Genomic DNA, 13,881 nt, shown 5'->3' on the forward strand with positions numbered 1-13,881 from the left:
TTTAGTAATCAACAGGTGACACTATCAGGGAACACCACAGTCAAATAAATAGCCCCACCTGTAATAAGATTGTATTTATTGTATTAAAGTGGTAACGACAAACAGCACCTTGGTGCTATTTATTTAGCCTTGTAGCTGCAGAAACAGGATTCTGTTTTATACAATATTTCCTCGGAGAACTGGTCCCACCCGAACTTTGTGTTCCGAGGCGAGATCAGAGTCCGGCTCGGGTTTTCCCACCTGACTCTGATCCGAAAACGAGGCAAAACGCGTCATCCGCCCGCTGTCAGATTCTCGCGGGTTTTAGATTATACAAAGGTCCCCGCGAACTGCACCATTTTCACTCCAGCTGTGGAGAGAGAAGCTAGCAGACGTAGTCAGTCACTGTCAGTCACTCAGTGTGTGTGTCCCTTCGGGGTCTTGGCCTGAAGGCTGCTGCTGTGTTGTCCATAAAGGGACTTAGCAGGGCCGGATTATAGGAGGGGCGAAGGGGGCAGTCGTTCCGGGGCCTCCACACATAGGGGGCCCCCACACACTGTACTCAACCCCCGGCAACTATTAACTTAAAAAACGGAGCACAGCATTTAGCTGTCCCGCTACCGTCCTCGCAGCTCAGCTGTTCACTTACAGCAGCCGCCGAGGAGCTTCCCTGCAGTTACAGTCTCGTGAGATTATGATGCCAAATCTCGCGAGACTGTGACTGGAGCTCAGGACCAGAGAGCAGTGAATCTGTCTCAGTGTGTGTATGTATAGAAATGTGTCTGTGTGTGTATGTATATATATATATATATATATATACACACACATATACTGCATGTACAGTATATATATATATATATATATATATAATTATATATATACACATATTTGCATTTGAAACTCCATTTTATATATACATATATATATATATATACATATACACACACACACTTCATTACTGCATGTATATATATATATATATATATTTATATACAGTATATATGCACTCGAAACTCCACTTTGTTACATTTGCTTTAAAATGTAGTATACTGGGATTTTACGTTACTATATAATATATATATATTGCCAGGGGTCCCCACAGACCTTAATCCAGCCCTGGGGCTTAGGCTGAAGTATATAAAGGGGGGCTTCCTTCAGTGGGTACTGCAGCTGCTGTGTCACTTGTCCTGTCAATTAACTGAGGCTGCTGCTTTGTATTTGTCCGGTCCATCAGGCTAGGGCTGCTGTCCATAAAGGGGTGCTGTGTTGTCCAGGGGGGGTGCTCTGTCAATTAGGGGTGCTCTTCCCCAGTGTAAAAAAAATAAAAGTACTTTTTTGTGGGTGTGTGCGCATTACTTAGCTGCGCTATTATTGTTCGGTGACACTGCCACAGTCTATCATCCACGTATTTGTGACTCTGCAGGTGCTCTGTCCGCACTCGGCAGGGGTGCTCTGTTGTCCATTAAAAAGGGGTGCTGTCTGTATTGTTCATCAAGGGGCTGCTGCCTCATTCAGGAGTGCTCTTCCCCAGTGTCCAAAAATATAAAAGTGCCTTTTTTTGTGTGTGTGCGTTAGCAACTTAGCTGCGCTGTTATTGTTTGGTGACATTGCCGGCCAGACCGCAGTTTATTGTCCACGTACTGTAACACTGGAAGCGGTAGCGCAGTGTTTTACTCTCAAAAAATCTTGTGACACTGTAAGTTGTAGCACAGTCTAATATTCAACTTTTCACTTCTTTCCTCAATCGTGAATAAATGATTAGTTTACTCGCCGACTACAAGACCACAGCAAAGTGCTAAATAACATGCGTTATATATAAAACATAATGACACCACTGTAAGTGGCAGTGCAGTGTGTTATTCTTTTCTTATTCATAAAAAAATCTTGTGACACTAAGTGGTAGTGCTGTGTGTTATTCTCTTCTTATTCATAAATAATCTTGTGACACTAAGTGGAAGCGCAGTGTGTTATTCTTTCCTTATTCATAAAAGTCTTGTGACACTGTAGATCATTGATACTGCAGTGTAATATTTAAAATTGGTACAAATTTACATGTGTGCTGTACCCCACTTAATTCGTGTTTGTTGATATGGAGAACGATCAGTTGAGAGGAGAGCAGGAACCACATACTAGTGCTGGAGCTGCTGCCAGTGCCACCAGTCATGACGATACTAATCCATCTACTAAAACCGGTGCCCAAGGGCATACAGGGCTTAAGTCAGGGAATCTAAAATCAAGAACCAATCTTTTACAGTGGTAAAGAAAACAAATATCAAAGGGAAAGTTAGCTGCAGAGAGACATAACATTTTCAATATGCCTTTCACCACATGAAGTGGCAAGGAAAGGCTAAGGCCTTGGCCTTTATTTATGACTGGTGGTTCTGCCTCTTATGATGATGTAAGCACAAGTGAACATGCTGACTTAGAAATCAAGGATGCTTCTGTGGAAGTGCATCAGGATGAGCAGGATGTTTGTGTAGCCGACGCTAATAAGGATGTTGTTGATGAGGATGTTGTTTGTGTAAATCAGGCACCAGTGGAAGAAACAGTTATTGCCCATGATAAGGAAAAGCCCATTGTCATGCCTGGGCACAAAACAATAAATCCACTTCTTATGTTTGGAATTATTTCTACCCAAATCCGGACAACAATTGTCAAGTCATTTGTACCCTTTGTAAAGCCAGAGTGTAGAGGTAGGCACCTTAACCATCTAGGAATCTTTTCCCTGTTACGTCATCCATCCAAAAAGTTTTTGTTTTGTGTTGACTTGAAGGAGAAGTCATTGCTACATCACATGCCACTTGAGATGACCAACAGCTCTATGCATCTTTTCAGATCTGTGTCCGTTGGGAAGCACACAACGTATGACTTAAACCTTATATCTTAAATTTTGCGTTTGCTCTGTTCAGCTTCTCCACATATCTGTGGTTAAGTGGACAGTGGGTACAACAGCATTTTGGAGGCCACTAATTCAGTTTTTTTTAATGTCCCTGTACAGGTTGGGAATTGCTTTTCTTGTGAAGTGGAATCTTGATGGGATTTGGTAGTGGGCACATAGGACCTCAATTAACTGTCTAAAACCCAGGGAATTATTGGCAGATATTGGATGCACAACTAAAACCAGCATAGATGTTATGGCGTCAGTGATCCTTTATGCAACTGGGTGACTGCTGTCATACTTGCTACCCCTTGCAAAGGATTGTTTAACAGTCAATTGTTTTTTAAAGTACTACTAGTAGTCTTCCTGGTCCCCTTCTGGGATGAAAATCCACTCCCAGCAGCAGGCATAGCGCTCAAGGATTCTTCTGGGGCAAGGACTGATGTGAATGAACAAAATATTTTTTTTTGTAAATGCCTCCCCTCCTCTTTCATAAATTTGGTTTGGAATCAAAAAATTCTATTAAATTTACTACTAATCAAATCTTCCTTTCCCTGCCTTCAACTACATACATACTCCAACTACTTCAGGACTCTTGAACAATAAAAACATTTGTTTCCTGATGTGCCATGTTGGAAGATGAACTGCCACTGCTGCTGCAATCTTTGACATGTGGTTGCTGAATTCCAAAAATGTCCAGAAATGTTTATGGCCACATACAGCATCTCCTGCATGCCCCTTTAATTAAAAAATATTCTGAACCAAGTTGATTTTGTGAGCAAAACATGGGATATATTGTTCACCCATGCTCTCCCCTCCTCCCTCATAATTTTGCTTTGGAATAATTTTTTTTTAATTAAATTTACTACCAATCAACCCTTCTTGTCCCTGCCTTCAACTACATACATACTCCAACTCCCTCAGGCCTCTTGATTAATGAAAACATATTTTTCCTTATGTGCCATGTTGGAAGTTGAACTGCCACGTGTTTGTGCCACCCACTGCTGCCACTTAGCTTAGTCAGCCAGCAAGCTTGGTGCAAATTTTGGGCGTAAACCGGATGGAAATAATATTGAGAGCTGTGAGTTGGTCAAAATTGACTGCAAACAAGTGGAAATTAATATTATTGAGGATAATAATATTGTAGGAACAAAAAACAAACAAACACAAATTATGTGATTTTAGCTGGGTTTTTTTTTATTGTTTTTTCAAAATTTGATTCAGATCCAAAACCAAAACACGTAAGGGGTGATTTGGCAAAACCAAATCCAGATCCAAAACACAAGGAGATACAGATCCAAAATCAAAACACAGGGCTCGGCACATTCCCTAATGTTAAGGACCTACATTCTGCATTTTATTTTGCACGACTGTTTTAAATTACTATTGCTGGGAAAAAACTGAAATGTAGGGAAGGTATCTATTAGGTGTGTTAATGTTTTTGTGTGTGTATAGTAACTAGTATTCAGCTATACTCTATATCCAAAGGTGTGTATGGGTAGGGTCCGAGCACTTTGTCATCCCTCCTCATCTCCTTGTCGGTGTGTCTGCAGTTTTGAGGAGAGTGGGGCTGGTAGAAACTGTAGTCAATGAGGTCATAAAAATGTTCACAGTAGTACAAAGTGTTTCAGGAGTTAAGTGTGGGAGGCAGTGACCTGTCCTCATGTGTAAATTATGACAGGCCTGTATGTGACATGGGCAGGGGTATGGAGCATACTTGCCAAAGCATTTTAGGGAGATTGTGAAAGCAGCACCTATGAGAGCGGTGGCAAAATGGACGTGTACTGTTCCGCCTGAGAGGCGTCATAATACGGACTTCCATCCAAATGTAAACCAGCCCTAAATCAGCAGTTGTTGCTCAGTAAGATCTACTTGTTGATGAAAACACACTGATACATTGTTGAGCCTTATGACCAGTGCAGGGAAATGGCACTGATGATCCTATTTGAATGTATATATATATATCTTATTTCCAAGTATATAATAGCTACATAATGGGGATAAGGTGCAATCAGGGAGATTGCTGGACTCTTCAGGAAGTCAGGGAGATTTCTACTATGTCAGGAAGTCTCCCTGACAATCAAGGAGAATTGGCAAGTATGGTATGGATAATGGAGGCAAGTTAGAATAAGACTCCTGTCAAACTCATAAGAACATTGTGGGGTCAAATGCAATTCTGTATGTAATTAAAATTATACTCCCAGGAGAAATATACAAAATGCTTATCAATAGCCCATGACTGTGGCAGGGCATGATTGAATCTGTAGTTCCACAGCAGCTGGAGCCTCATGTTGCCTAGGGCATAGCGTCAGGGCCGGCTCTACCATTAGGCAGCTGCCTAGGGCACCAGGATCTGGGGGGCACCACAGAGTCTGCCTTTCACAAAATTTAGGATGTCTCTGAGAGAGACATTCTTGTTGTAATAAATACAGGTGACGGCTGTTATTTCTAAGACGCTGCCTTCACACTTTCACCTGAGAGGCTGGAAAGAGGTTATTGGTGATGGGTGGGGCAGTAGGCTGACGTTTTGCCTAGTGTGCCGGGAAACCTTGCACAGGCCCTGCATAGCGTATATTATTTACTACATGTCCTCACTAAAGGAAATTTGGATTTGTAACAATAAGACAGATGCTGTAAACCAAGTAAAATGCACAATAATATCCCCTCTAGTGTTGAACTGAAAGCCATTTTCTGAAATTGAGTTACTGCATCTATTTACAAGACCTTGAGTCTGACAGATAAAGGCAGCAGGACGGGAACATTTTCGCTGTCTCAGAACCTGTACGGGATTGTATCCATTTTTAATTCTAAATCTTACATTTTATTTATTAGCCATTTTCCTGTAACCACAATAATGATAAGAATCTCACAAAGTACACAATAATAAAAGTTACAAAGTAATTTTCATGGGACCTTATATCTGGGATACCTGGCTTTCTCAGAAAAAGTATTAGAACCATTCCAAAAATCTAGTGAAATATACAAAAAGAATGACCCTTTCCCATATACTGCCTTTATCATTCCACTCCTCACTTATCTGAGTTGTGCATTCAGTATGTTTAGTAGATGCCAAACTCAGATGGATCTCCTGCACCTAGCATTGAGTAGGTGTAAGAGGCGATAGTATAGATGGCTGTTACTCTCATGGACGGAGGAATGGGGAGGTGTGGTCACATACACCCTACATCCAAGACAGTTAAACCACCTGTCTAATAATGTGTAAGTCCACCTTGTGCCGCCAAAATACCTCTGACCCGTCGACGTTAGCAGCAGATCTTTTAAGTCCTGTAAGTTGTGAGGTGGGGACTCCATGGCCTGGACTTGTTTTTCCAGCAGATCCCACAGATGCTCGATCTTATTGACACGTCAGTGGCCGACGCTGGGACAGTGTGTCTGTTCCCAGCGCAGGTCAAGGAGCAGCAGCAGGTAACATTTGTTGGGTGGACTGGCAGCAATTTGAATTTAGCCCCGTCTGCAAGCCAGTCACAGCTCGCGGACCGGCAGCCAATAGAAAGCAGCCGCGGCAAGCCAATAGCGGCGAGCTGCGTCATGTCTGGCCACGCCCACGGCGTCTGGCTTACGATGGAGAAGGACGTTGTGCAAAGAGCTCTGGCAGCAGTGAAAGAGACCAGAAAACAACAGGCTCAAGAGAGAAGAGGTCCGGTGGTGGCGGCGGCGCAGCTGGCCAGGAAGGGACAGCGGCAAAAGAATAAGGCGGAGGACCGGAGAGTGCTGCAGTGGTGGGAAAGTAAAAAAGTTAACGAAGCTCCCCACTGTAGCCTCTCCCACTGAACAGGTAGGCCCTCTATGAGGCCTTCCTATCATTCACCCCTCCATAGACCACCAGGTTGTTGGGCATTAGGCCCTTGGGGGTAATCAGGCCTTAGGTCTGTGGCACTGAAAGGTGGGCATTAGTCCCTTGTAAGTGACTCTGGGAAATAGGCCTCGGTCACATAAAATTGGGAGGGGAGGCACCATTTTGCAATTTGTCCTGGGCGCCAAAGCCCCTAGTTATGCCCCTGTTCACATACATATACAGTAGACAAACACACACTAAAACAGGGTACTTGTGAAAAAACTGACAACAACAAATGTGTCCTTTTTACCCTGTGGCTTCAGTCACACCAAATAGCCCCTCTCGTCATGTCAGGTCCCAAGTGACTCAGCTGCACATCCTTCTCGATCAAAATGTGCATCTTAACAAAACAAATCAACCTCACTTGCGCTCTAGATTATTCCAACAAGTCAACAAAAGTCCATCAAGGGAATTGTCCCACGTCCTCCGGTATAGGTAATTCTCTGGTATAAAAAAGAAGAAATGGAATACACAATATAGTGTAATAACGTCACTGTATGATGTAGCCACCCGGGGATGTGAATATGAGGAAAATATGGTGGTCTATGAAGATCTTCTCCCGGCTTAGTATGGTCCCAACTCCCGTAAGAATCACCCAGATGTGAATGAGGATGTCTCGTGTGGAGTTCCTTACATGTATGCTTACTTGTAAAGGCGATGTATAGACATATAAAGGTATCTTTATTTTCAGAAACCTCGACCTGTGGTCCTTAACGGAATGTGGGGACTTTCAAGTCGTGATAGGACAAGGTAAAAGAAAAGACCGTGATCCAGTACCATGAAAGACAGCTATTTATTATACATAAAAACATATATAAAAAATGCAGCAGTAAGCTGCATTTATCAGATGGTAATAATATGCATATTCCTATTGCCCACTCCCTGATGCAAGCTCTGTTTAATAATCACATCCCCGGGTGGCTACATCGTACAGTGACGTTATTACACTATATTGTGTTTTCCATTCTTCTTTTTTATACCGGAGAATTACCTATACCGGAGGACATGGGACAACTCCCTTGATGGACTTTTATTGACTTGTTGGAACAATCCAGAGCGCAAGTGAGGTTAATTTGTTTTGTTATATGCTATTAGATATAAGGTGGTGACTTATTATTAACCTCTGCAGCACTGGAGTGCAGCGTCATAGGGTTTGTACATTTTTTTTTGTATTAAAATGTGCATCTTATTCGCACATGTGAAACAACTGTGAGTGACAAAACTACACTGCCAGCTTACACTGACCAATGTGATGTGTGACATTTGTACATGTGTGCGCGACGGAGTCTGAATTTGTGCAAAATGGGCTCCCATGCCAGTGGCCGCAGCTTTTCCCACATCAGTGCTCCATCTGCGACTTTGTACAGTGTGTGTGTGTGTGTAAAACCAATTCCTGTGCGGTTAAAGCTGCAGTCTTGTGTCTCTAGGACACTGTGTGTGACTTCCCGCTGCATCTGCGGCGCATATAAGTCGCAACGTTTAATGGAAGGTATGGTGCGCTACTCCTCTCTATACGCCATGTGTATGAGGACACATCTGTACATATTACAACGCAAACCAGTATAGAAATGAACTCAGAAAAATACCCGATTTTATAATACAAGAAAACCAATATTTATTCATATAAATCGATAAATAGGTAAATTATGGGCTGATGGAGAGTTGCACGCAAGTCCATTTTGCAGACAGATTTTCCATGTTTTCACAGGTTACATGATCTGCAGCTGAATGCACACATCTATGGGTGATAGAGTCGTATGAAATTCCATCTCTTTTCAACTGGTGTAACTGGCTGGCAAGAAGGCATCCGCGTTTAAGCTAAGTTTAGCAATTGGCGTACAGACGAACTGCAGGCTCTGAACACTAAGGGCCTGATTCAGACCAGCTCGTGAACGCATAGAACTCTCAAGCGGGTCGATGTTTGGCAAGTGCGCACTCACTCTGGGGCTCGCTACAAAACGGGGCGGCTGTCGATGTTTTGTAGGCGGGGAGGGGGGGTGGCCGGACAAACGGAGGTGTTCCCGAAGGAATGCCTGCCGTTTGTGGGCGGCCCAACTGACATTTGTGATGTCATTAGTGAACTTCCTGCTCTAATAGAGCAGGAAGTTCACTCGGTCTTGCGGGAACTGAGACCCTACCACAAGGGTCTCGTTGCAAGCCCGATGGTCGCAAAAACCGCGACCATCGCCAGGCCACTCACAAAAGCTGTGGGTGGTCACCCACAGCTATGCGAGCTGCCTAGAGGCGGATTTAAAAAAAAAAATCTGCTCTGATTCAGAGTGAGCTGAATCAGGCCCTAAGCGTACACAGAGATCCTTCTATTGTCAGACAGCTCTCTTGCACCAAGTGATGGGTCTGGCGCAAGTGCACACTAATAATTAAAACAGATTTGTATAACTCTGCATATAGGAGAATATCTGCGATGTGTACTCGTGAAGTCACATTAGCATTCTGGATGCATTAGGACCTGCGTGTGACTCAGAATCAGGCCCATTATGGTTGAATAGATGGTATAGTTATCATTAGGCAGGATGTATGTGAATGGTGCAGAAATACATCCAATTATATTACTACAACAGAAATTTGTATTTCCAACAAGGCAAACATTAGCGCTAACAATCCTCATGGAGAAAATGCTTAACTTCCGTTAACAAGAAGGTAAAACAATATGCAAAACGGTAAGAGGTTAGTTGTCCAAAAGTGCAAGAATGATACTAAATTATTTACTGTTGAGAATTATTAGCAGTGTAAAATAATAGGACAAAACACATTGAGCTATAATATAAAATAAAATGGGTAGCTGATTACAAAACAGAAAAAGCAGTCTTATGTTACTTCTATATGTTAAAAAGAGCAAGTAATAGATGATTAGTAAAACCGCTAACACCTTAACCAAAGTGGCTAACAAAATAATTGGTCTAAGATTAGTTAGTTAAATAATATAAGCAAACCACCTGGTCCATATGGTTTCCATCCACCAGTCCTCAGGGAGCTTAGCACAGTTATTGCCAAATCATTACTTCTAATTGCTAAAGACTCTCTAATGAGTTTTACAGTGTTGATGGATTGTTCTAAAACAAATTTGGTACTAATACACAAAGATGGATTGCTGGTCTACGACTGGCAAATATAGACCAGTACTATTAATCCATAGTGAAGAAGAGATTTTTAAAATACCACAACAAAGTTATTTTTATTGAAAATATAAAAATCAAAAACCAAATATATTAATAATAATAATCTGTTACATTGTATAAGGAAGTAAGTGGAAATATGGCTGAAATTACCCACTACGTTCACCTAGATGGCCAGCTTTTAGGGGAGCCTAACAGAGTGACATAATTCCATATGTTCCACACAATGAAATAGGGGTGCCTCAAGGGGAGGGTAGCGGATCATGGGTGTCGGAACAGGTGGGGCCACATTGCAGATGGTATATATGAGTGTGCATTGTGGATGGTATATATATTTGTGTGTGGACTGCGGATGGTATATATATTTGTGTGTGGATTGCGGATGGTATATATGTGTGTGTGCATTGCAGATAGTATATATATATATATATATATATGTGTGTGTGTGCATTGCGGATGGTATATATATATATTAGGGATGTGCAGGCTCGGATAGGTTCGAGTTTGTACGTTGAGTTCGGATTTTTCCCTCCAAAAAAACGGAACTCAGAAAGAGGCAAAACGTCATCTTACATGGACGAACATCATCATTCCTGGACTTTTGTGTGTGTGCATTGCGGATGGTATATATGTGCGTGTGGTTGCGGATGGTGTCTGTATAAAAATTATTTATGATCAATTTAATACGCAAGGTGGCTGCAAATCATAAAATATGTGGACAAACAAAAGTGCAGCTCTGTCACCCACCACATAGCTGAATCTAAGGGGTAAATTTACTAAAGTGAGAATTTTTAGAAGTGAGTTTTAAAAGTGATGTTGCCCATAGCAACCAATCAGAGTCTACTTAACATTTAACTAGCACCTTCTAGAAGATAATAGCTAGAATCTGATTGGTTGCTATGCGCAACATCTCTTCTAAAACGCACTTCTAAAAACTCTCATTTTAGTAAATGTACCCCTAAGTGTGACAGGTAAGCTACTTAATTTAATAGTTTTTGGTGAATTACTCAATAGGAAACTCTTGGCCTGAAAATAATGCCATGAAAATATTGATACTCTAGGGCACCGTGATTCAAGAAAGTCTGGGAACCACTGAGGAGTTGTTAGTAGTTTACATCAGTGTCATATCTTTGTACCAATGTTATTTCATTTGTTCATACATAGTATAAGAGTATTAAAAGTATTCCAGCCTGTAGAAGAAGCTTCATCCTTGGTAAAGTCAGTGAGTTTCAGTGTGTATAAGTAAAGCATATCGCCTAACGGCACCAAATGTGGTGGGACGAATCCGATTTACGGGCCCTGTCACACAGCTGTGAATCAGTCAGTAAAGCTGGGCAGCATCAATAGCAGGACTGCTGGTCTGCATAGCATATGAACTATATTATTATTTTGACAATCCTATGTATTGCTAATGGAGTTTGGGATAGTTTAATAACATTCAACATCTTACCTGTTAAGAAGACTATTGGTTCAGAGGAGAAGAGATCACAAGTCTCTTGCCTGGGGGAGATAAGAAGGGGCCTCCTATATCCAGCCATTTACAGGTAGCAGTGCCCACAAGAGCTTAAAAGCCGATAACATTTGGTTTTTTTTTAAAGTTGTCTCTCTGTAAATCCCATTTTGATGAATGGTGCTGAAAGACAATGTGTGTTGTTTTGCATAAAGCATTTACCTGCTTTTTGGATATAACCAAATTTTCAACTGGCTGTGGACTCTTGAAGACCTGTATCTCTTCTATTATATGAATTTTGTCATGGATGACTACCGCCTTGTGAATCCAACCATTGTCTGCACAAAAACACAAGAGGGAGATCAAGAGCCTGACCTGGACGGCATAAGGAGATTGTAACAGCTAGAAAGTAAAATATAAACTAATCATACGTTTAGTGAATATCCAAATATATGTTATGCTACTCATTTATCTTCAGATCCACATTACATTGCAATATTTCTTGGGAGAAGACTAAGGGCCGTATTCAGTTAGCGGCGTAAATGGCCGTTTTTTTCACCATAGACGAAAACTGCAGGTTTTTTTTTAAAAAAAAGGGTGATAGTTTTGCCAAAAAACAGGTGAAAACGCAATTGGCGAAGAAACAAAATGGACAAAACTTTTTTATGCAAAATCCTTATTTTTGGCTAAAAATGTGGGGATTTTTTTCAGAACCCTTTGGACACCGCCCCCCTAATGATAAATGACCCCCAAAAATTTTTTGTAAGTTGCGCACTTTGGCGAAAAATGACCGTGCAATTTTGTGTGAAAAAAACGAAAAAAAAAACTTTGAAAATGATAGGAAGCTACTTTTTTTTCCAGGAAATTACTGTTCCACGTAAATTGGGGGTACGTTAAAATGGGTTCAAGTATTTTTTCGTGCCGTACAAATGCAATTTTAAAAACCGTACAAAACCGCCAGCTGCGACCCCGTGCGATGTTCAAAATACGTCACACATCCATATCGTCCCCCGAAAAATCAGAACCAATACATTAAAGCCATTTTCAAAGTTTTTTTTTATTTACCCAAAATCTGCGCGCCCGTTTTTTGCCAAAGTGTACAACCTACGAAAAATGTTTTCGGTCATTTATCATTGGGGGGGTGTCCAAAGGGTCCTGAAATATATCCCCACAATTTTAACCAAAAATAGGGATTTTGCATTTTTTTTCGCCTGGTCTGGAATGGAGAAAACTTTTCTCCAGTTTTTTTTCCGCCACTTGCGTTTTCACCTGTTTTTTCTCGAAAATATCGCCTTTTTTTTTGCAAAAAAAAAAACAGTTTTCGCCGCTAATTGAATACAGCCCAAAGTAGTCGAGAGAACAAATTCTAGATAAAAGGGTTTTTGCCACACAGACCTGTCCCTAGAAACAGCACATCATACTGTTCCTTATCCAGAGCCGTCACTCTATCTACAGCGATTCGAGTGTAAATAACATTCCTCTTGAAGAGGAGCGGCTTTTCCCCAATCGGCTTCACATGCTCAGACACTAGAGGATGGAGCTTCACAAAATCAAGGACGATATTGGGGAGATCCTCGGAGACGTTGTAGCCACCAATACGTAATTCGTTTGTAATGCACTGCAAGGGAACAAAGAGCCACGTAAGAGATCAGAAATGTTCAATTTATGATTTCCAGGAATATTTTCAACAGCTCCTTCTCAGACAACCACAGTAGTCCTTATATGGGTAACTCAACATTTGTTTCAGATAGCAAAACGCAAATAAATAAGAACAAGATGGAGGTGTAAAACTGATGGAATGAATAAAAAATGCTATATAACTATAAATAACTACAAGCAAGAGTTTTACAACTTAGTTACAAAATAGACTAAAAGAAGAATATCTGTATGTAACACAAAACCATTAATCTACGCACAAAATACATATGATAGATTACTCCAGATGATGGAACATTTGACGTGATTGATGTCAGCTACTCTTCACACCATCGTTACCAGACTTAAACTGCCCACCTGGGTGTTAATACTGGCAAAGTAGTCCATAATGCCATGTATGTGGCTCAACACAATCAGCATGCTTGAGTGTGTACTTATCGAAACATATCACACTAACAAAGCCCGCTGTGACCCCAAACACTCAGCTAAATGCTGAATCTAAGGGCTTTGGCCACCATAATGGTGGACTGGTCAGACCGTGTAGCCAGAATTACATTATACACAACTTATAAACTTACTGAGCCTGGTCTTGGCTTTGGAACGTTTCCTGTAAATCGGTCCCATTTCCTTGTGGTATCCTGATATTCCATGTATGGCCCCTCAAATGCCTTCTGGATGTCAGATATGCTGTACCGACAGACAGCTGAGGACTCCATACTTCCCCTAGGCACAAGAGAGGCAATAGAGCCATAAATAACTCAACTAATGGGCAACACACATCTCTGGCCATACTATGCTACAACAGGGAATGCCACAGCTCACCATGGAAGTAAAGTACATGTAACCAGACAGAATTACTGTACTGAGAATTATCATGGGGATAAATAAATACTGTCTGAGGCATAGAAAAGACAAATACAGAATGTAC

At 41.4% G+C, this 13,881-nt stretch overlaps 1 protein-coding gene across 3 annotated transcripts in view; it reads right to left on the bottom strand.

The window, feature by feature from the left end:
- The window catches only part of SEMA4G (semaphorin 4G), a 269,472-nt gene that overhangs the window by 23,997 nt on the left and 231,594 nt on the right, over nt 1–13,881 (bottom strand). For all 3 annotated transcript variants that reach the window (XM_088448694.1, XM_088448696.1, XM_088448695.1), the window contains exons 10-12: nt 13,532–13,676; nt 12,693–12,915; nt 11,520–11,635 (exon numbers count right to left, since the gene is read on the bottom strand). In XM_088448694.1, the coding sequence (XP_088304820.1) occupies nt 11,520–11,635; nt 12,693–12,915; nt 13,532–13,676 (484 nt within the window). The remainder of the gene's footprint in view (nt 1–11,519; nt 11,636–12,692; nt 12,916–13,531; nt 13,677–13,881) is intronic.

This window comes from Taudactylus pleione, unplaced genomic scaffold, assembly GCF_031769625.1.
Source record: "Taudactylus pleione unplaced genomic scaffold, aTauple2 ptg000464l, whole genome shotgun sequence".
Lineage (NCBI taxonomy): Eukaryota > Metazoa > Chordata > Amphibia > Anura > Myobatrachidae > Taudactylus > Taudactylus pleione.